At 39.5% G+C, this 24682-nt stretch overlaps 1 protein-coding gene across 1 annotated transcript in view; it reads left to right on the top strand.

Annotated features, from left to right (window-relative positions):
- COL16A1 (collagen type XVI alpha 1 chain) overlaps positions 1-24682 on the top strand; it is a 129414-nt gene that overhangs the window by 46119 nt on the left and 58613 nt on the right. Inside the window, exons 9-23 of the mRNA XM_072136625.1 lie at positions 1414-1458; positions 8764-8799; positions 10688-10714; positions 17183-17245; positions 17717-17758; positions 18178-18222; positions 19720-19764; positions 19849-19911; positions 21167-21211; positions 21481-21576; positions 21994-22032; positions 22550-22594; positions 23739-23774; positions 23855-23965; positions 24307-24342. Of these exons, the coding sequence (XP_071992726.1) occupies positions 1414-1458; positions 8764-8799; positions 10688-10714; positions 17183-17245; positions 17717-17758; positions 18178-18222; positions 19720-19764; positions 19849-19911; positions 21167-21211; positions 21481-21576; positions 21994-22032; positions 22550-22594; positions 23739-23774; positions 23855-23965; positions 24307-24342 (774 nt within the window). The remainder of the gene's footprint in view (positions 1-1413; positions 1459-8763; positions 8800-10687; positions 10715-17182; positions 17246-17716; positions 17759-18177; positions 18223-19719; positions 19765-19848; positions 19912-21166; positions 21212-21480; positions 21577-21993; positions 22033-22549; positions 22595-23738; positions 23775-23854; positions 23966-24306; positions 24343-24682) is intronic.

Here is a 24682-nt window from a genome sequence, read left to right on the forward strand (position 1 = left end):
TCACATTGTGGCCCCTCATCTCTCCCTAATTTTGCGACCTCTCACCTCCCACTCATATTGTGGCCCCTCATCTCCCCTTCATATTCTGAACTCTCATCTCCTACTCATATTGGGACCTCTCACTTCCCCCTTATATTGTGGCCCCTATTCTCCTCCTCATATTTTGGCCTCTCTTCTCCTCCTAATATTGTGTCTCTTTTTATCTCTCCCTTATTGTAGTCCCCTTTTATACCTCCCCAAATTGTGGGCGTCCTTTCATACATCCCATATTTTTACCCAATCTCATACATCTTATATTTTAAATGAATTAAAAAAAAAATAAACACCAAATACTCACCTGTCCTTGTTCCCCAGCAGCTTTACTATTTTTATCTTCCTAAGCAATGATGTCGGTATATGCTGACATTATCATTCAGCACCTGCCTGCATCACAGCTACAGGGCTGTATTATATTAGAGCTCTATTTACCATCTTGTAATTCAACTCTCTCTGGAACTGAAGTCCAGACATAGCTAGTGGGGGGCAGAATCAGCAGTGGCAAAGTCAGAAGATGACGCTGGCGGACCTATTAGGCCTTGGGGCCCACTGGTGTTTCCACTGGCACACCGGTGGTTCAGTCTGACCCTGGGGGCAGGCACTCAGCCAGACTAACACAAGGCCGGGACAGGATATGGCCTGCATGCTTTTTATTTGACACCCTCGGCTAATGGGGTAACTAAAAATACATGTGAGATGTAGACTTTTATAGTATGTCATAGCGCAGACTGGTAAAAAGCTAGTACCTGGGACACCACAAATGTCAAACTGGGTCCTGGTGGATAAACTTGTGTTTATTCTCTCTATGGAAACAAATGGGTGGGAAATTATATATTTTTATTCCTGCTATCCACCAATTCTGAGTATGTAGTAAATGTATGCATGTCACAAAGGAGCTTACAATAGAAAATCTTAGTTATCATAGTATGAGAGGAGGAAACCTGTGTCTAATATTGAAGAAGAATCCCATTCATGCAACTTGCGTCAATAGGTCACATTTTCCATTGTTAGTCTCTGCCAAAAATATGGGTAAAGAGATTGGAATTGACAAAAGGCGGGAGAGCTTTATAAAACCAGTAGGAAGGAAGAGTCCTGCTTCTTAGAAAATAGACAGCATCCAAGAATGGAGAAGAATGGACATTTTGTTCCTTGTGTGTGGGCACAAATCATTCCCAAACAAAAGTGTAGTATAAGAAAGGAATGAAAAATATTCTATTCTGTAAGCTCACTCACAGTAATACATACTGTTACATAATACCTGCAATGTGATTATTCCACAGAGATGACTCCTTCCACAATATGATTTTTACTTACTATACTGTGCACATTCTATAATAATAGCTTGTTCTATAATAATAATATTTTATTGCTTTCTAGGGTGAAAAGATCTCTTCCGGAATGCCTATAGACCTTCCTCCAGAGGTAAGAAAAGTACTTGAGCTACGTCTATCTATATCTTAACGTCTATCTTATATCTTAACGGCGGTTTTCTGACATAGGAGCATTGAAATAATTGTGATTTTTCTTGCAACTAATCCACATGAAAGGGTCATGGCCACCATAAGAGTGGGCCGCTGCGAGACCTTCCTGCTAAAGCTTTCCAGCGCAGGTGAATGTTCTGATAAAGGGGGGTTGGGGATTGGGTTTCTATTCGGTTCCTCTAGGCTTCAGTGGTTCTGTCCAGCCCCTTAGTCTGTGCTATTTACCATAAGCACCTACTCCAGTCCTTCATATATCACAGGAATAACATACAACCCTCGCAGATACTTATATACAAAAAGACTTTACTAACAACATACATGTGACAAAGTAACTACATAAAATACAATACAAAATACATAGAGAACACAACTGGACACAAACCTTCTCCTGACCCCTCCCGGACACCGTAATGTGTATGTATATACAATATAATCTAATATATTGTATCTAATATATCCTGAAGCAGGAATCACATCCAGTACCTGACCATATACATGTACATATAGAGACTCATGCACAATAGCATCTATATATCTACTCCTCCAATACACGTGTAGGGCAGAGATCCACGTGTGAATGGGATACGGCTACAGGTTATACATGTAGTTACACTAATATATACACACTCACTGTAAACACTTAGCTATGTATATATATATGGTAAAACACATAACACCTGGAATATCTATAGGTACACGTATAAAGTCTACTATATTATAATAAGTACTATGTTATAATTACTCTTATAAAGTTATATACATACACAGAAAGCACACACAATATATGACCTGGTTCCTTAGGTAAGTGCTGTACGTCCGGGGGGAGGGGGTCAGGAGCCAGAGACAAAAGAGCCTGATTTCTGTTTTTACCATGCTTAAATATCCTTGTGTGTAGTCCCTGCCCACCCCCTTATAACTCCACCCTAAGACCCTCTTAGGATAGACCCCAGTAGTGTGCAGGGAATCTCACACCTGGTTCATGGTGGCTTCTTACTGTTCAAAGCCTTTAGATATGTTAATGACCCAATGGCTTCAGTACACACTGACATCTCACCACAGAATATCAGTGGCTGCTATCAGTATATACTGTATCCATTTACACTATATGTAATATATATAATAATAGAGCAGAGGGTCCAGTTATGAATAATATCCCCTGTAACATCTCCCCCTGATGTCAGAAGCCTGACACACTATGCTGGAGTCTGCTCTTCTATGTGATGATGTTTGACATAAAATAAAACAAACTCAGTACAAAATAAAGACAAATACAACCAAAAATCACCCTTTCATGTATGGGTGTAAAATAAAACAGAAAGACATTAAGATTATATTTCATCTAGAGGTCACAGTCCATATGGTCTTGAGTGCACATCACAAGTTCATTTGCATCTTTGGCTCAATCTTTGGATGAATGGTTCCAGCTTTCACGCCATCTTTGTAGAAGAGGGATTGGCTAGTTGCACTTCCTTCAGTAGACAGACACTCACTGCTTCTCTGTGTGTTCCCACCTGGAATGATCAATGGAAGAGGACACTGCATAGAGGAGGAATCCTCAGTGACTGTCGCATGATACAGAACGCAACCTGCAATACATTTATTCTATGTACATCCACCATGGTTTATTCTCTCAGTTTACCTCATCAATCAGGAGACATGATGTTCTCCCCCTGTGGACAGAGCCTTTACCTCAGATATACCACTAAGACATTGGTTAGCAAAAAGCAAGCTTTATATACTGTACACCTGGCACCTTCAGATCACACGGTATATACCAAGGCTGGGAACGTCACTCCTATGGTGCTTCCCCTTTGACCGGCAGCTTAAAAGACCCGCGTCCGACTGAACAGTCATTGTACCATAATGCGCCTCTGCAGTTCACCGTGGTTTTACCCACTCCCTGCAGAATCCCCAATAGCGAGAGCTATGCCCCACGGACTATTGGCTGCGCCGCGGACTTGCTGGCGAATTACACTGTACGCTCCATAGGTCCTAGAGATAGTTGACCACTTTCTTTCCTGAGACCTATTGCACTTAGACCGGGGCAGGTAATCACCCCTTTACCCGAATTTTAATTACTGAGGTGCCATAAATTAGTGAGAATATACAACCAATCTTAGTGGATATTATTTTGTAATTGTCCAACATGTTACCAGGTGAATCTCCAATCACTGAGAGCAGAGAGTTCTGTGTGCAACATTAGCTTAAGAACCATCATATTGCCAAAACAAATATACAAACATAAAGAAAAGACCAAATTTGTTATTTACGATTAACACCTTTGTCTTTACAGGCAGAGGCCTGACTTCAGGATTGAGCCATAAATGACTGAACAATACACTTCCCTTGTACTTCTGCTCCTCTGAGCTGTTGAAAACAAAAGGACTGGACCTCATTAACACTTGTTACAAACAGACTAGTTACACAGGTTCAGGGACAGTAACCTCCTCCCTCCCCCCCCTAGGTGATAGAATCTCATCACCAAGCAATGAGAGCTAATGAGGTTTACAATACACATCCAGGCCATTATATGGGGAATCCATGATTTTACAAATTTTGGCCAAGTATATTATGGATCCCCAACTTTAAGCCTATTGCAGCAGATTCCCAGTAGGGCTGTCTGTTGTACAGTTGTGTGGTCCTGCTCCATGTGAAGCCACACGTTTGTGCCCCTCATTTTGTGAGACCATCCCCCGTTCATACAGGTTAACCCTTTGTGGACAGAACCTCTTTATATGTCCATACTGTAAACAGTGAAAACACCTAACACTCCCCCACTTCCTCAGTATTTGGCTGGGAGATGCTTTCTTTTGTACATGGGTTCCTTGCAGTCTGGGGTGAATTGCTATCTGTTTCCTGATCTTTATAGACCTTCTATCTTTGAGTAGATCCTGTCTGACCTGTTCTATCACCAGGGCAGCCTCCATGAGTGAAGCTTCTTTTGCTGCATTCAATCTAATTGTGGTGTCAAGATATGGAAACTTCTCCACAAACATGCGGATCATGCCTTGTGGGGTTCCTGGACTATGATTCTTAGTCACCTTTCTGTACATAACTTCAAACCTCCCACACAGAGACAAGGGCTCATCATAGATGGTTGGTCTGAAGTTAACCAGTATGTCTGGGGTGACATCCAAATGCCCTGTTACCAATTTCATGAGGATGGAAAGTCTGTCTCCTTCATCATGAAATTGGCCATTACTGGGGGCTGCTTTCCCTATGGCCTCATATCTTTGATAAAGATGTGCTGGTAGCCATAGCTTGAACAGCTCCATGCGATGTTCCATTGGAACAGAAAATTTCTTACAATAACCTTCAAACGTGTCACAGGAAGTGAAAGGATCTAAATTTTCATCATAGCTTGGGATATATTTACATATATTCAACAGATATTGCATCCTCTCCATCTTATGGGAAGATTGCGATTCCTGTACATTACTGTCACACACACGCAGGTTATGGCTGATCAGCGAAGTCTCTGAGTCGCCCTCTAATCCTCCATCTATCCCACCAGCAATGCTTGTCCCTCCATCTATTACACTGCCCACTAGTCCAGGCCTAGTAACAAGCAGGGGTGTAGAGTGATCTGTAGCAGCCGCAGGTTCAGTCTCATCTCTCCCCCTGTTTGCACTCGAAACACAAACTTGTTTCGTGGGCAAAGACTCTTTGATGGACGTCTGCCTGCTACAGATGATCTCATCCCTTTTTGCTATTTCACATTTCAAGTTGTCAATAATCACCTCAGTAGCTGCTGCTTTTTGCTTATATTCGGTTATTTCCATGTATAACTGTATAAACACCTTATCCACATCTGCATAATACTTCTCCTTCTCAGCTACGTGAGACTGCAGCCTGTGTATCCGACTGTCCCTATCTTTTACAGCCTCCATTTGCTGTTCCAGTTGTGTTTCTAAACTACACAGCCGTTTAACCCCTTCCTTACAACAATTGCAATGCACATCTTTAGGAACCTTTGATCCTTTGTCTCCATCTATCTTCTCCATCTTACTAATTGCCTCCTCAAATACACACACAAGCTTGGCCATCATGTGGAGCCTCTTAGATGTCTGGTTCAGGACACTGCGCTTAGCAATATGCAACTTATCATAGGAACTCGCCTGCTCTACCAGGGATTCCCATAGCAGCTCAATAGATTCCTCTTTCTTAGATAACACAGGGTTAAACGAACTACATTTACTCAACTTTTCAAAAGTCACATGTTCCACTTTGCCAGTCATTGTATCCCTGCGATCTGTGTTACTCCTGTACTAAGGACTATACAAAGCAAAGACCCTCACACCAGGGTCACCTCACAAGGGTCTGATAACAGAAAACAACCAGAATCCTAAGAACTGAACTCATATAGATTCGCTGCCAATAACCACACTCATACTAGGCCTCAGATGAAACTGTGCTACCTGTCCGAACCTACCCAGTCTAATAACCTAAGTCCACAGTATAACAACAATTTCACCACTATATCCTAATATAGATGGATCATGACATTTGGGCCTGGCTCGCCATTGATAAAGGGGGGTTGGGGATTGGGTTTCTATTCGGTTCCTCTAGGCTTCAGTGGTTCTGTCCAGCCCCTTAGTCTGTGCTATTTACCATAAGCACCTACTCCAGTCCTTCATATATCACAGGAATAACATACAACCCTCGCAGATACTTATATACAAAAAGACTTTACTAACAACATACATGTGACAAAGTAACTACATAAAATACAATACAAAATACATAGAGAACACAACTGGACACAAACCTTCTCCTGACCCCTCCCGGACACCGTAATGTGTATGTATATACAATATAATCTAATATATTGTATCTAATATATCCTGAAGCAGGAATCACATCCAGTACCTGACCATATACATGTACATATAGAGACTCATGCACAATAGCATCTATATATCTACTCCTCCAATACACGTGTAGGGCAGAGATCCACGTGTGAATGGGATACGGCTACAGGTTATACATGTAGTTACACTAATATATACACACTCACTGTAAACACTTAGCTATGTATATATCTATGGTAAAACACATAACACCTGGAATATCTATAGGTACACGTATAAAGTCTACTATATTATAATAAGTACTATGTTATAATTACTCTTATAAAGTTATATACATACACAGAAAGCACACACAATATATGACCTGGTTCCTTAGGTAAGTGCTGTACGTCCGGGGGGAGGGGGTCAGGAGCCAGAGACAAAAGAGCCTGATTTCTGTTTTTACCATGCTTAAATATCCTTGTGTGTAGTCCCTGCCCACCCCCTTATAACTCCACCCTAAGACCCTCTTAGGATAGACCCCAGTAGTGTGCAGGGAATCTCACACCTGGTTCATGGTGGCTTCTTACTGTTCAAAGCCTTTAGATATGTTAATGACCCAATGGCTTCAGTACACACTGACATCTCACCACAGAATATCAGTGGCTGCTATCAGTATATACTGTATCCATTTACACTATATGTAATATATATAATAATAGAGCAGAGGGTCCAGTTATGAATAATATCCCCTGTAACAGTTCTTAGGTTTTTATGCAAAACTACACTACGTCGAGCCTTGCACCAGGTCTAAGACTCTTGATATACAAAAGTGAATGGGACCTTTTTCATCCATCCAGGGTGCCGACTATGATAAATGTCCCCTGTAGAGAGATATTCAAAGCTATTGTTAAAAGAATAGTCTGTTTTTTGGAAATTAACATTAATGTATTCTTTATGCAATCTTGCAGTGCTGTACTGCAGGGACGCTAAGCTGGTTTCTCACTGCATGGTATTGGTCACCTTTAATATGCCTCAAGCAGAAGATTTGCACAGAAGAACCATTGTTTGTTGCCCATGCACACATGGTCATATGCATGGGCCATATACTGTTTCTGTAACTACTGTCCTACGGTTCACCACTGAAAGGCTATTCCCATTTGTTCTATAAAAAAGGAGAAATTGGAAGAACCCTTTAAACAAATTGTCCACCCACACTTCTAATCATAAAAGATTTATTGCTACAACAGCACAGAACAATGCATGCATACTACAGTATATTTGAGAAAGAGTTAACTGGTTAACATCAATAATTGACTGGATTCAGGGTTTCCCTCCCAAGGTCTTCTGTGCGTGTGCAGCAGAAGATATTTTCTCTCTATAGCCTTTTACAATTACGGTTCTTTATATTGATACAATAGAGCAGCATACACGTCACCACAATAGTACTAACTACATAACCTCTAGAATGAAAAGTCTTTTTGAAGACTCCAAAAAGTAATTATAACCACAATAGCTTATTCAGAAATAATCACATACTGGCAAAAACAGCCTTTGGCACAATGTCATTGTTTCTTTCATTTGTCTGATGAATATTGTTTCAATAAACATTATATTCCTGATTACTATTTGGACTCGGCAATCTGTTTAGATTACTTTTAGTTCCAATGATGCACGCTGTTAATTCAGAGCCTCCAGTTGGATAACTGGCTGCTATGTTCAAACTATGAGCAAAGGCTAAGTTCACTGTGAATGGGAGAGAATAAATCTTAATCAGATAACTTTCTAATAAATTCTTGAGTCAGATGCATAGAAAAGAATGGTACCTTTAATCAGTCATGCTTTGTTGTTTATAACGAAAACTATAGAATCATAACCTGTGTTATGTTATGTTCCATTAAAATAATGGAAGCATAGCCAAATGGACGCTTCTGTATATGCAGGTCTATGGGAACTGGTGGTAAGTGGAAAGGCTTTCTTTTACTAGAAGTATTTGCTTTCCATTACACACTTCCATAACAGACATAGAGCATACAAGTCATAGGGGGGAATATATTAAGACTGGCATTTTGCACACCAGTCTTAAAGCACCCCCCTGCCGGAGTTTGGCATGCTGTATTGAATACTAGATCTAGAATGGATCTCCGCCAGGTCGGACATGACTAGACCTGGCAAAGTCCATAGTAAATATGGCGGGCTAGTTCATTATTGCCCCGTCCACCTCCTGCATGCTCCACTCCCACCCACCTTTAGAAAAAGCCTAAAAACTGGCAAAAATGAGACTTAATACATGCCTTCTCCGCTAAAACTGGCAGAGAAGGCAAAGTAAATGTCCCCCATAGATTTTTGGTGTACTAATCTGTATTTTTTATGATTGTTCAACTTTGCATATTGTAGTCCATTATTGTAGTCAATTTTTATAACTATTTTTGACCACTTTTTCCTTTTTATTACAGTGTGCATCATGTGCATTTCAACTTCCAGAACCTAATGTAAGTACCCAGCCACATTGCCAAAAAGGCATAAAATGCCTGCAGATGTGTAACACTCCACATTATAATCTCAGTAATTTCAAGTGCAACAAAATTACAATACATTATTGGCCTATATTTGTAGATAGTATGTCTCTGTCTATAACAGCTTATATGACCAGTTCTATTGTGGATCTGCTACAACTGCTAGTCATCCATTCATTTGTTTATGGCAAATTTTTTTACACATGACAAATTTATTATAAAGTCTCTATAAAGTCTCTATAAAAAATAATAAAATAAAACAGTAGGAAGTAAACTTCTCCTTCATGAGTGGGGAACATCACTGCTTCCTAAAAGCAGGATACACAAGGCCTGTGCATTTAGCAGCAATGCTCTGTAATTAAAAGCCCTTTGAGTGATTTTTATCTTTACAGATGGTGCCACTAGTAAATTTCATTTTGACTGTCATCAATAATATAGATAGAAATTGCAAAATGCCATTGCATGTAGCCTCTGCAATGCACACATTTATGTCCAGGGAGCCTTAGGCTACTTTAACACAATGCATTTTGAAATGAATTGCAGATGCAATTGATAAAACACATTTAAAAACACAGATGTGTTTTTTTTAGATATAATGGAGTGAAATGTGCAGTGTTTTAGCATACATTGCCTTTTGCATCACCCAATACTATTATAACAGAAGACGATGGTGGCACACCACATATTAAGGCTGCGTTAAGAGTTAATAAGAGCGTAAAAGCACTAAACCAAAGTAAGAGAACAATGCGTTTCTGAAGGCAATGAAAACTCATCTAAAACTCTATGAAAATGCAAAAAGAAAAATGCATCCACGACATATCATGCTAGGACAGCCTAATGCTCCCTTGACAAGTGCTATTCACAGGTCAGCCACAAACTACAGATTCCTGGTCTGCTATGTGCAGCCAATGCAATGACAATTATGAAGACTATCCGTAGGAATAGGACCTGCTTTGATTTTTACAAGAGAAATAGCCGCTGTTGATAGTTTTGGAGTGACGACCCAACATAACATGAATGGATTAGTTACATCAGTATGTAGTCAGTTGAGTCACTATGGAAAAATGTTAGAAAAACAGCAGCTGTGCATTTTTTCCCAGATGAAAATCACCTTTTAGAGGGGGTCATATGTACTAACCCTATACATACCTGTACAATAGATTGAGGAAGTGGCTAGCCCTCTAGATTTATTTATTTTGGGGTCATCCCCTGGTTTATTCGTCCTTTAGGGTAGGGTGTGCCTTAAATCCTCCAGACATGAAAGAAATAACAGAGTTTCCACGATAACAAAACTACATTGGATTTCCAGAAACAGCAGACAGCTTCTTGTGATGACTACTGGAGCTGGATGCATACTTCATGTCTCGGCCTGTCCAATTCTACTTGTTTCTTGCTTGTGTGAGTTTTGATAAAAGGCAGATGACACCAGCTTCCAGAGAACACTGAAAATAAGCATTAAATATACATGAGAAGAAATAACATAACTTTGATGAGTTTCCAGTGTTGAATATCAATTATGCTAACAATACATGATTGCTTGTTAATAAGTTTGATACTTTTATACCTTTAGGAAGCATATTAAAGTTGATACCATTTTGTCTAGTTATAGATCCATTCTCTCTATAATAATAGTGACATTTGTGTTTAGTATAGAATGATTCGTGATGAGAACATTTCTTCAGGCTACACCCTTCTATGACTTCAGGGGCATTTTGGCAGATATATGCTCCATGTCAGCCTTTTCCTATATAAATTTTACTTTTTGCCTAAGGTAGTAAAACGTCTGGAATCAACTTCTGCTGGGACTCTATGGTACCTGGGGTCATGCGTACATTCTAATTTCTATCTGTGTGTTCTTGAACAGGTCACAGCTGGACCACAAGGCCCAAGGGTAAGTGAACACAGTAGAAAAGTATTTGCTTTTTAGAATATATTCTTCACACTGTTTGTTTAAATATCACTCAATATATCAGAATGGCCACCATGTTATTGCTATCCATAAAATAGGTACTGTGGTGGTATATATGGCCACTTACTTTTCAAAAAATTTCTCAGAAAATGTCTTATTCTCCAGTTTGGGTCTCATTATGCTCTCCCTCTCATAATCTGCTTTTGGCAAATTACAAAGTTCAATACAGGGGAGAACTAGGGCATTGTCTCCAGAAGTCTTCTCCAAACTGTGGACATAATGAAGATTCAATTTCTAAAAAACACTTTCCAAATCCAGGTGCATTTAAAGAGCCGTGTGTACCGTATATATTTGCAAAATAACCATAAATTTAGGGCATTTACAAATATGATTGTCTGTGCCATATTATACCATGTTTATGACACCCCCAGCCACATCTGTTGTAGGAACAACATTTTAGCATAAAATATAGCAAAAAAATTAAAATATGACTATAAGGGCAGCAAGAAATATTCAGACAGAGCAAAACTGGACCTCAGAGTTAACATTACGAGATGTCTTGTAACTGTACAAGCAAAACATTTTGGTGCTAATCTATCATTTTGGCAGCCATTCCTAGCATCTGAACAAAGCACCATAAAATGGAATTAGCAGGATTTGCTTTATTTATTAGCAGGATATGTTTTAGGATCTTGTTAGGAAGTGTAGCTGTACATGGTAGAATTTGTATAGTGAGTTTGATTCTGGGCTGTATGTATTGTACATTTTATGTTCTGGTGCTGTATGTATGGTATTTTCATTGTTGTGTTGCTTTATTTATGTGTAGGGATGCTTTATCTAGAAAGCTGCAGTATTTCATTGCTACAAATTTTACACAGGATTACAGCAGTCTGACACACCTTTCTTTACTAAGGGTATGTTCACATCTACTGCAGAACGTACTGTTCTTTAAAGAGCAGATGACTTAAAGGGGTATTCCCACGAAGACAAGTTTCTTAAATGTACTCAGGATAACAAAATAACACATTCTCTAATTCACTGTTACTAACAAAAATACAGCATTTCACAGATATAAGTCCTGGTGCACACAATTTCAGTTGCCCCTAGACACGACCCTGTAACTTCTGACTTAGGGTCGGGGAAGCCATCCTGGATTTCTGTGTGATGGCAGTGGAGCTGAGTTTCTCTCTCTCTGCTCCCTGCACTTTAGACCTGCCCCCCTGCAGTCCAGGACAGAGCTCTCACTGACGCATATGCAACTTCCCCCACTGGGGCCTAACCTTCCTTCAGTGGTTGTATATAGCCAGGGCCCATAATACCAGAGTGGCTGGCCTATGCGGCCTTGGGCACACTATGGTCATGGTGCTTGGTATAGGGACCAGAGGATGGGCCTAGAGCATGGCGGGTCTCCAGCAGGTGGTGTGTGCAAGAAAAGTGGAGGGAGAGGCTGATGGAATAAGTTTCTCCCTGGGGAAACCCCTGAGGTGTATATAGAGAACCCTGGGTGGTGAAGGATGGGGAGCCCATAATGGTGAAGCAGCCTGATCCAAGGATCACACGGAGGCACGTTGTGCAAATCAACTCACAGTTCTTTATTGGAACTTGAACTGCAGTCAACGGCCTAACACCAGCAGTAGGTTCATCAGGCTGGAGAGCTAATAGGAGATAGCTGGTCCATAGGAAAGGTTGCTCACAGCCTGGTAATAACTTCAGAATGGGCTCAGTAAAAAGGAACCGATTCTGGACAGTGGACCTCTGCTCTGGGGCATAGTCTCCAGACTTGCCAAAGGTGTCAGGCAGCTGCCTAAAAGACCTCTGCTTCCTGTTAGTGTGTCTGTATGGTAGCTCTGCAGGAGCTGCACCCAGGATTTGCTTCTTAAACCCTCAGACCATGTGCTCCCGCCCAAAAGGGGTTTTTATATTCCCCTAGTAAGGTGACAGCACTCCTCCACTTAGCTTCCAGTTTGCTTTAAAATAAGAACTAAGCATATCATTGGTTACAGACAATGGATATGTTAACCACAATGCAGTGGTTTTGGCTTCAATTACCAAGATCCCCACTTTTGGAGAAGTCCTAACATGGTGATCAGTCTTCCTAGGCAGCTCCTAACATGGAGAGGGCGATATTCACATCCCTGTTGTTAACATCAATGTTTTAATGTGTTAACATCACCAGGGGATTGAAATTTGCACTGCTTCGCTTATTTGCACTGCATAAAACATTGGGTACTTTTGGTATTTTTTCCAAGTGAATTTTAATTTTGCAGTCCGCCACTGCTAGCCGTTGCTCACGGCCCATAATTATTTTTCTTCTCACTACGGGTCACCTCCACGTCATTTGGCAAGACAGGATGGGGAGCAGGGCAGGAACAGGGCGGGGAGGGAATACCACGGCACATTTACTATAGCCTGTGCCAGAATATAGAAGCATTCTACACCAATCAAAATGATTGTGTACCAGTTATAGAAATAAGCTATCATACAGTCTATCATACACATTGGGGCACATTTACTAAGGGTCCGAATCCCTCTTTTTCGTCTGGTTTCCCAAAAATTACCGGTTTGCGCCAAATTGGCCCGGGTTTTTGGTGCACGCGATCAGATTGTGGCACATCGGCACCGGCATGCATGCAATGGAAATCGGGGGATGTGGTAGTCGGAAAACCCGACGGATTCGGAAAAACCGTGGTATTTTTTTAAAAAATGTGTCGCTTGACACGCGCTTACATGCACCAGGAATTGGTTGGTGAACTCCGGCGAACCTCCGCGGACCTCTGCGCAGTAGCGACACCTGGTGGACATCGGGCGCACGACCTTACTGAATCGGCGGAAGACCAGAATCCTCGACAGAGAACGTGCCGCTGGATCGCGAAACGACCGGGTAAGTAATGAATTCACTCCCCTCATGCTACTTAACCTCCCTCTGCAAGCATGGGAGAGGGGCATAGCTAGGGCGTGCTTAATTATCAGCTCGGAGCACCGGACATCTTGTCCCCTCGCTCTGTGCTGCTAATTATAAGTTTATTTTCTAGGTGATGCCGGCAGCATTAGCGGATGACAGCACCGGTATCAATATCATTTCCTTCAACTTCAGACAGAAAAATACCAAAGCCATTCAGGAGGCTAGATGCAGGCAGTGAACTGTTACAGACTAGACAGTGAAATAGACAGTGGATGCTTGTCACTGCATTTCTATTTTTTGCTGCTATTGGAGCCAAGGACTTACATGGATGGGGACCACCATAGATTTTTGTGACCTGACTTCACCAAAGTGCCCTGTCAAGGTGAGGCTTTAGTCTTGTGCTGTGCTGTGTCATGATTACTGTTTTGGTGGCAGGTGGTGAATAGGAATTGAAGACTAGCCGTATCACTAAGTATATACCCATCTAACTGTCCTTAATAAGGCACTTTTCTGTTTTTCAGCTTTTTAAAATCCCCATCATTGGTCCAAGCCCTTAAATTTTATCTCTTCACAGAACAATATTGAGAGCTGTTAAACTGTGGTAAACATTGTACTCTCTACTGGTACAATTTAATATTCTCTGTAATTTACTGGAAAGCTGCAAAAAAAATTTAAATGCAGTGGAATTGACCAAAAAAATGCAGTTGCACCATTGATACATCTTCTTTATTTTTATATTTTACACTTGATGAAGGAGATTAATGCTCACATATGTTTATTCAATTCCTTATGACATTTTAGCTACGAATTTCCTTCAGAAGCAGAAAGAAGTCACAAAAAATGATACCTTGAGGATAAGTTGCCGTAGCAACCACTAATAATTAGCCAAGTGTTAACATATTGTGTGACAATCCAGTTGATGGGTTGTATCTGTCCTTACATATTCTTCTTCTTGTATCTGAAGCCAATTAACATTATGAGCTTTATTAAACTACCATGCCTCATTGTGTAATGTGTCAAAAACTATTATAAAAGATCAGGGCTCATAAGGTGTTTCTGCCACTTTACTCATAAGCTAGCGCCCATCCGCAATATCCAACATTCAGCTCACAGCTGCCATGCACTTCCCCCCCCCACCACCACCACTCCCTTAGTTCCAAACACTGGTTGGCTGAACTGGTTGTCAGCCAAGTGCTAGCCCATTGGTGTTAGGTTTACTTCTTCAGAGATCACTCGGCACGCCTTCTCGTCCTGTCATCCGCCAAGTGATCTGTGAGAGAAGGAGTGAGAACTCTTGTGGGACTGCTGTGGTGACTGGGACTATTAGTCAGTACTATTGCCACTGTGCCAGCCAGGCCAGCTGCTAGGCTTACACTACTGCCACTGTAAAAGCTAGACCAGCAGCTAACATGTAAATAGGAGAAAGTTTAGAATATTAATAATAATGTACAATAGTAATGTGAACCACCAGTAGTGGATTATAATACACACAGTTTGGAGGGCCCAAGCTTACTAGGGGCCCATGGCCACCCAAACCCCCCACCAAATTCTATACTTAGAAGGACCTTCATCCATGAAATCTTCATAAGCTGTTCCTCCTCTTAATACACATGTACACAAGAGCCATTTCAGAAGCTTTGAAGGCCCACATAAGCTCCTGAAACTGAAGATTGAGAGCAGGATGAAGAGCAGCATCCTCCATTCCCCAAGAAGCTGATTTAAGTACCATATGTAAAAAGCGAATGCCAGACTTGTATGGGCCATAATATTCATACAGCCCAGGGCCCATGGCTGTCTTAGTCCTCCCCTGTATACCACTGTCTGGGCTACATTCAGTGAGGGCCCCACAAGATTTTGCTCCCAGGGATCTCCACCAAACGTAATCTGGCACTGTGAAAGATACAAGATTAAAGAAGTGACTGCATATATTTGCTTCTCGCTTCAGTTGTCACACTTGTGTGACCATGGACAGATTTCTGTCCACTAGAAGTAAACATAGAAGCTTCCCATATAATGGCAGCAAGCAGAAACCTTTGATTATACAAACAATAATATTTTTGCTGCTATGGGAACACCCCTCTGAGCTACAATCAGTGATATATAGCAATGGTTTACGCCCATGTTCTGACTGAAAATATATACACACTCTGCTAGGTGTGCAGAGTAACTGGAAAAGTCTTTTAGCTGCAAAGGTGTAACATTTGTATGATAAGCTCCATGTTGGTTTGTTAAAGGGAATCTACCATCAAAATCAAGCATAATAAACAGGGACACTTACTCATAGATCCAGGCACTGGACTGTTGCAATGTAGGGCTCTAGGGACATCACCAGATTCCCTTAGTTTTATAGCTTCAAGGGCTGTTACAATGAGCAGGACAGGTCTCTTCCAACCCTTTTCTATCTCCTTCCTCCTTTAGCCCTCTGCCTGCCAACCAGCAAGAAAAGACAGGGTTATTGCTTGTGTAAGGATCAAGAATAATACTTGATGATTGTTAGAGAGATTGAATATTCAGGAAGTGCACTGCTCCTAAATTCCAACTGGAAACGCTCATTCTCCTGGTCAGTGAGAGGTAGTAGTGGTGTGACCCCTAGGCATCACACATTAAAGCCTACCTAACCAGGCAAGGTTATATATGTGCACATTCTTGTTCATTCTACATGTTACTTCACACAAGACTTACATGTTATATATATTGTGGTTGGGGCAAGAGAAACCGCTGTTATCATTGGCAATAGTAAAAAATAGCACCATAAAAAATCTCAATGAGTTTGATAAGGGAATATTGCTGACTAGCACAATTCTTATAACTTTCGCAAAATAAATCATTTTACAAGAGAAAGTGATTGTATAATAATTGACAATTTATTACCATGATAACATAATAATACAGTTTTACCAGTTTAGTATTTCCCTATTAAATGTTTTGTTGTGAATCCCAATGACCTTTAGCAATTGTGGATTTTATTAAAATGATTCTATTTATTGCTTGTTTATATGAGCCAATAACATTTATACAGTACACAAACACATATATAAACAACCCATGAAGGCAGAATAGAGAGTTTATGTGTTCATCATAGTTGGAAGGGAGAATGGAAAAGATATGATGAAATCCCACCATGTTCCTTACATCTTGGGACAAGGAGATATAAAACATTTGTGCAGTTTTAGAGAATCCAGGAATTTCATTATGAGAAATGTGCACTCTATGTCAACATTTGGCTATTGGTCACAAGTCAAATTAGTGTTTTCTATATTGACAATGTAGGAGTGCCCCTCAGGCCTCGCTGCTAGCTCTACAAAGTTACATAATGATATCCCATGACCTATAAACACATATATCAACATGTGTGCACCACCCTGCGGCCATGCAACGTAGTCGTCTATGGGGATGTATATAACGGCGGATATATACGTCCCCACATAAGCAGTGTGAAAAGGCCTTGGACTTCAGAACAAACACATCCCCTGTATTAATATTCTAACAATCAGAAAGAACCGGTACGTAAGCCGCTTATGTGATACATGAATGCTGTCTCTTCACAGGGCCTTAAAGGGGAAAGAGGACAGATTGGGGCCTATGGACCAAAAGGAGAGAAAGGACAGCGGGTAAGTGACATACTTTCTATTTATATCTTGCTTACAAGTTTTCAAAGCTTTGTAGTATACCCCCATATGTACCATAAAGAAGCTTTGAGTTTTTAGACTAAGTGTACTTATAACATACTGTATTCAGCAAAATCTCTCAGGACAGGAGTTTCTATGCATTTTTCATGTCTCTGGAGGTATATTTTGGAGCCATTCTCTGACCTTATGTAACTTTGATGATACAGAAGCATGTGTTCAATGTGTTCAAAGTGTAAAAAACACCTTATACCTGTTCTGATTATGCTTTCATGTACAGTATAAAGAAAGTATGTTGATACATATTAGCCCAAAGTAGTGTAAGCCAAATGTATACTAAAAGATTCATTCACCATATCTATAGAGACCTATGCTTCCCAATCTACACAGAGTCTATTTCTAGAGATCATACACTGTATTCTCTACTACTATAGAAGAATGTCTTTTTCATTATAGGGAGCCGATTGCATACGAACCTCATCAGGTGGCCCTTTACAGGTAAGTATTATACAAATCTGAGACATTGATTCCAGCAAAAATATTTGGAGGAGGTAAGGATAGCAATGTCATCCTAGTATCAGTACCATGGGGTTCATAGGCCACATACTATTATAATATGGTCCTTATGTTGGAATACTTTAGCATATAGCACCAACCTACAGCTAACAATACACTGTAATTGTAAGCTATGAAATTCATTAGCTTCATTGATAAAATCAATCAATCAGCAGACCTAATAATGCTTCATTTAAGTTGACATCAGGTGCCTAAATTGTTCTTTGGTCAGGAGAAAGTAAAACATTTTGTACTGGGGCTAGAAAACATTACCATACAGAGAATAAATGTGATTTCTGCTCTTCATATACAACTATTTATATTAATATCTCAATTAATCATTTTAACAATGTTTATTTCAGTGTGCAGAAGGTGTAAAAGGGGAAAAGGGAGAGCAAGGAATCGAGGTGAGCTTATAATGTCAACCCTAAATTTCTATTATTGTTAGTGTATTAACCCCTATGGTAGCACACTGTTACAGATCACGCCAAATGACAGGTCCTGGAGTCTTGGCTATATGGTGATGGATCAGGCAGTGCCATGCTATTACATAACAAGCTTTTTCAGAAGTTGTATTCTGTTACAATGAACCATGGTTCCTAGTGCATCTGCGCCACAAAAGGGTCACATGTGACTCAAATGTGGTGCATGCACTTCTTAAATGCACTAAAAAGAATGTGCAAAGTCCAACAGACTACGGGTGCACAGCCCTTAGTAAATGTGCCCCAATGTCTCCTGAATGCCTATCATTGGATAACATTTTTACTAAAAGCAGAACTGTTTTAATTAGCCTTTATCCAAAGCCTGATCATATTCTAGGAAACTAACATGCAGTCCGATTTTCAATAGCGTCTAAGTAATTCCATCCAAGTTCTGATTATGGCATACATATCCATTTTTTTTTAAGTAGGAAATCTAGCAATCTAAATTTATCACTAAGAATAGTGCAGCTACCATGAAGCAAGGGGGGAACAGAGAAGAAACTGCAGTATCATAAAACCTCTTCATCTTAGCTGATTACTTTATAAATGTGTCTCAGTGCCATCTTTTTATCACTAGAGGGGGCTAGGGAGCTATACTATTTAAAGGGTCTATCCAAGATTATGGTAAGTGGCAGTGTAAGCAATCTATGCTAAAGAATCTATGCAATCTATGCTAAAAGTACTGAAAACCTAACCATAGAAAATAAAGATTATGAAGTCATTTACTATATGCATGTAGAACATGCTTAGAACACCAAAGTGGATGTCATTTAAAAAAAATGATAAAAGTAAATGGAGCATTGAATAAATGTTAAGTCTTAAAGTTCACATTAGCATAGAAGTTACATATTTACAAGAGATAACGAGTATAAATAACAATCCATAGTATTCACTTATATGTACATTTATTTTTTTTTATAGTGCATGGGCTAGCTCAGTAAGATTATGTCAAATTATTAGTATCTGAAAAATAAAAAGACACTTCTTTATTGATATAATGCATGCTTAAAACCTAAGCAATAATGAAAAAAAAACAACTTGGAAGTAAGCAAATACAAAGAAGACAACGCAGGTCTCCAGTTTTGGATATACAAACATGAAATAAATTATCATACATTCACAAGAGGCAGTAACTTACATGTTTCTAAACATTATTCAAACCTAATTGTTAAAACAAGTATTTGTGAGATATATATATATATATATTTTTTTTTTTAATTTATAATTCAACATACGGTATATAATAGCACTAAAGATTATAATAAAGAGCTAAACATGATAAACACTGCTTCAGTTCCAACATCGAAAGAATTGTCGTTGGTTGGATTTCATTTTGATTCCTAAACATTGCCTTTAATATTGTTGTCTAATATTGTTTTATTTTTACTTTTTAAGTGTTATTAATTATGTTGATGTACACAGGGTCCAAGAGGATATGAAGGACCATCTGGACCAGGAGGGGAGAAAGTATGTTGCACATGTTAATAGAACATAGTATTCCATGCATAAGCTTCCTTTCTTTGAAGCAATACCTGCTCTTTTTGAATTTAGGGACAAAAGGGCGAAAAGGGGGACTATGGACTGAAAGGCGCATCGGGATCTCCAGGTCGAGATGTAAGTATTATGTTTCTTTATTTGTTGTACTGCTTTTGCAATCATTTCCATCACTCACATTTTTTAAAAAATTTTGAGAATTTTGGAAAATTTTTCCTACAACAACATTGTTTTCAATGGGTATTTTAAATCAATTTTGGGAATACAGCGAATAAAGATTTAAACAAGTAGTAGCAACACCAATGATTGTAAACCATGACAACAGTATAATCACAACAATCGTGATAGATTACAATTAGTAATCCAAGACATAGTACCTTAAAGGGGTTGTCTCATCTAAGCAAATTAGCCCTAACCACAGGATAGTGCCTACCTTGCTGATTGGTGGGGGTCTCATTAATCACAAGATGACCAATGATGGTGGGTGCTCATGGGGTGGCTACCCTGTTCATCTATATGGAGCTGACAGAGATTGCAGAGTACAGTGCTTGGCTATCTCCTTAAGCTCCGGTCATCTTGGGGTGCATCGGGGGGAAAACATCAAACTTCCTTTCTCATGATCTATAGTGTCCTGTCACTGAAACCCCCACTGATCACCAAGTTAGGCACTATCTTGTGGAAAGGGCCTAACTTGCTTAAATGGGACAACCCCTTTAATACCTTAACCTAAGAGAAAGACTTTTGAATGTGCAAATATTGTAGGGTATGAGTATGAGCTTTTGTCAGATCATTTTTTTTCAGTACATAAAGCACTGTTTTAAGTTTCATAGCACTGTTTTCCTACAGGCATAATGTCTTAAGTGAATTGCTTGTCCAAATAGCATAGGGCACTTGTACCTTTGTTTTGGCTTGGCCCTTTTCTCCCGTTTTTGTGACATTTTATGGCGACTTTGCGACTTTTTGTGCACCCAAAACAACCTCCCTTCAAAGTTCTCTGAAGTAGTTTTCTGAAGTGTTCCCCGAGTTATCTCTCTATTTCCGATTTGGCTTGGATTTTTCTTTCTTGTTGCGATTTTCATGGCACCTGTGCACTTTTGCAATTAGTCCTCTGCAATGTTCCCAGAGTTATCACATTTATCCAGATGTGGAAGTTGCGTCTTTTTTAAAAAAAAGTTGCAAATTCACTAAAGACTTAAACTTCTTAAACGCCACATGTATCAATAAGGAAAAAACACTAAGTTACACCGGACTAGCATAAAAGCCAGAAAAGCACACAAAGCTGTAGCACAGACTACATATGCCCCTATATATAGTATCGCATGGTGTATATGCTCAAATGATGGTGTATCATGAGTTTTAATTCTTATTTATCTAGGGAAGACCAGGTGAAATCTGTGTGGTGGGACCAAAAGGGCAAAAAGTAAGTGTCAGTCAGTGCTTTTTCTTGATTTTGCTTTGTGAGGTTTTGTGCTCAGATATTATGTGACCGTAATGACTATGTTGTTTAAAAGAACATGGCAAGATTATACTGATTATGAATCTGCTTGTGGCTTGTGGCATTTAGAAGAACATGTTGGTCATATACCACAAAAGTATTGTCTCACGTTCCTCAGATTGTTATATGCCTTTGAAATACAAAGAATCTTCATAGTTCATAGAAACGTGTTAACAATCATTATTCTTGTTTAGGGAGAAACAGGAATAGTTGGTCCTGAGGGGCTTGCAGGAGAGCCAGGGCCTCCAGGAAAACCCGGACTTCCAGGAGTTGGACTACCAGGCAAACCGGTAAATTTAATAAAATCCAGCAGGCTTGAGGTGTTTCTTTGTCTATATCATATCACCGCATATTTCACCTAATCTCTTAGTGTTGGCAGATAAGATTGCCGTAGATAACGTTTAATAGCATAAATTCAGCAAACAGTGACTGACTATATTTTATTTCATTAGCTCCTAGCACTATGGTTTCCACTATAAATAAAAGGCATGACATTGTATCACATCTATTGTACTTTGTAAGCTACACAGGTCTTTGGATAATAAGTAACACAAACAAAGATCTTAAAAGCAGATGCACACATTGCCAAAATAATGTTTACATTATTATATACATTATATTATAGGAAGCATTCAGTCATTTAAAAGCTTCACAAATATTTGTATTTTATCTAACAGATTAAAATGTCTTCATTTTTATCTTTTCAGGGTAGTCCCGGTGGTCCACCTGGTCCTCCAGGAGAAAATGTAAGTTTTTGCAATCACTTTGAAGAGACTGCTAGAGATGAAAGATAGTGTAGCTAATAAATAATTATTCAACACACCTTAATAGCTTAAAGGGATTGTCCAGTGACATACAAGTTAGCCCTTTTCTACACAATAGGGGTAAATATGCTGATCAGTGGAGGTGATAGGACCCTCACGGATCACAAGAACTGGGTCTGTTATACCCCCGGCCTTCCCCTGAGTTGAGTAGAGCAGCCAGTGGTGCATTCACCTGCTGCTCTATTCATCTCTATGGCGCTGACAGAGATTGTCGAGTACAGGGTTCGGCTATCTTCATGGGTGCCATAGAGATGAATGGAGCAGATGGCGCATGCATGACTGGCTGTTATCTCCATCTCGGGGTACGACAAGGGTACAACGGACCCCAATATTCATAATTCATGGGGGTCCCGATGCATATTTGCATAAAGTAATTACTAGATGATGATTTCTAAGGCCTAGGCCCTGTTGTACCTACTATATTAATTTCTTCCACCAGGGTCTACCAGGGACTTCAGGCAAAGAAGGACCTGTCGGCAAACCAGTCAGTATTTCTGCATGTATTCCTAATGTTATTTACTTAATAGATGGACTCTGTAGATCATTCACATTTATTTATATATCATTTACATTTATTTGACATTTGCACATCAATTGCCACATGTTTTTAGGGTTAATCCTTTAGTCCCCCAAATCTTTTAGCATTTTTAATGCACAAAACCCGGGTTGTGGAAGAGTGCGTGCAGCTGCAAGCTGAAGATGTATTGGTAGGCGGATCACAATAGGCTTCTGTGACGTGGAGTAGCCACGTCATGTAGCCTCAGCTCTGGCTACTCCACGCCCCAGTAGCCTGCTTAGTAAATTTGCATATAAGGACCATTAAAAATGCTTAAAGATTTGGGGGAATAAAGGCTATCCTGCTACAGATTAGAAAAACCTGCCACTGGATCTACCTTAATAGGTAGATCCGTGGCGGTAGGTTTCTTTATACTATCAATTTTAATGTAGTAGAACCTACTTTGGGTCGCTAAAACATGCAATAAGGCTCAGCAATATCTTATTCAGATTGGGCTTCATATATATGTGGCTGCTTGTAGAAGAAACATATGTAAATTCCAAAAAATATTTAGAACCAATCAAAGAAGTAGGAAGGTTTTAAAAAACTGGATTAGGAGTATATTCTTTCCTTAGGGTGGAATTTATGGCTTCCACCTTAAGTTATAATACAGCCAACTGAATAAGGTGTAAAGTAAAATATATACTAGGTTGTAAATAAACTAAAACGTAATGGTGAACTATGGTTTAAGGCAGGAGACGGTAAACTTTGTCTAGTGGGTGTTTAATGGCGCTATGTATTATGTTTTTATGTTTGGCTCAGTATAGATGACAGGTTTTTGGCCACTGTGAATAATAAACTGTCTTGAAGTATGTTTGTAGGAAACTGTGTAGGATTGCATGCAATATATTGTTTTTATGTACTGGAAAATTGTATCCATAAATCTCAAGTATGTACAATCTCAAGACTGTGGCCACCTGTCATTTAATATCTCAATACAAAGGTAAGCATTTTTAATTGCCAAATAGTTTTGTCAATTAATATGTATTATGATATGTACATAATTCCTTCAATGACTAGTTTGGTTAACTCTGTTTGAAATAATATTTTGTTTTTTTTTTATGTTTAACAGGGAAAACCAGGAATCCCTGGATTTAAGGGTGAAAAGGTAAAGTGACAACATATTATACCTGTGTTATTTTTATTACATCAAGTATGTAGGGTACAACTGTTTTTGTTTCTTTGCAGGGTGAGCCTTGTGAAGTTTGTCCAGCCATCAGCCCTGATGGCAAACAAATCAGTATGCCAGGTGTTAAGGGGCAGAAGGGTAGCCCTGGAACTGGAGAGCCAGGTCAACCAGTAAGTAATGAAGTTGCCATGGGTGGACAGAAATCGGATGCTTAGTGGGTGGTCCATCCAGATAGTATCACTGGAGGCTTAGTAAGCTGTATGTATATAAAATGTTATATGGATTCCATGACTGTATAGTTACCTTAGTAATTACCCAAAATGCCAAAATATCTATAGTAGCTAGAAATTTAGCAAGGTGTTATATTCATAGTAGATTATGGCTGGTGAAGACCACGAAGTCAAAGCTCAAACATGAGTACAATTCGAGAATTCAGCTTTCAAAATGATGCGTCAGTTCTTTAAACCCCATCATACATTTAACTCTTACTGTATATTTCTAATTTTTGCAGGGACCAGCTGGCGAAAAAGGACCAAAAGGTGACCAGGTATACTTTCCATGACTGGGAGAATTAAAATCCCTACAGTCTTACATATTCCCTGCTCTGCAGGCAGACCACCATGGATTATACTTTTGTATACTTTTTTCAGTTTAATTACTTTAGTTTATTATGTTTATTATGCTTTTCTCCTCCCTGACTTGCATAACATATATAAAGTATTCATGCTCAATTCGCCATATCTTTTTATATAACAATTTAAGAGAAACTTATGGCACAACTGGCCCCAATGTGGACAATGGACATAGGAACCCTTTGTGCTCTTCTGTAATGCGCTGTTTTGTCAGTTGAGCCATAAGCACACCAGCATTAAACCTCTGTCTGCTGG

The sequence above is a fragment of the Engystomops pustulosus genome, chromosome 2 (assembly GCF_040894005.1).
Source record: "Engystomops pustulosus chromosome 2, aEngPut4.maternal, whole genome shotgun sequence".
NCBI classification, from domain to species: domain Eukaryota; kingdom Metazoa; phylum Chordata; class Amphibia; order Anura; family Leptodactylidae; genus Engystomops; species Engystomops pustulosus.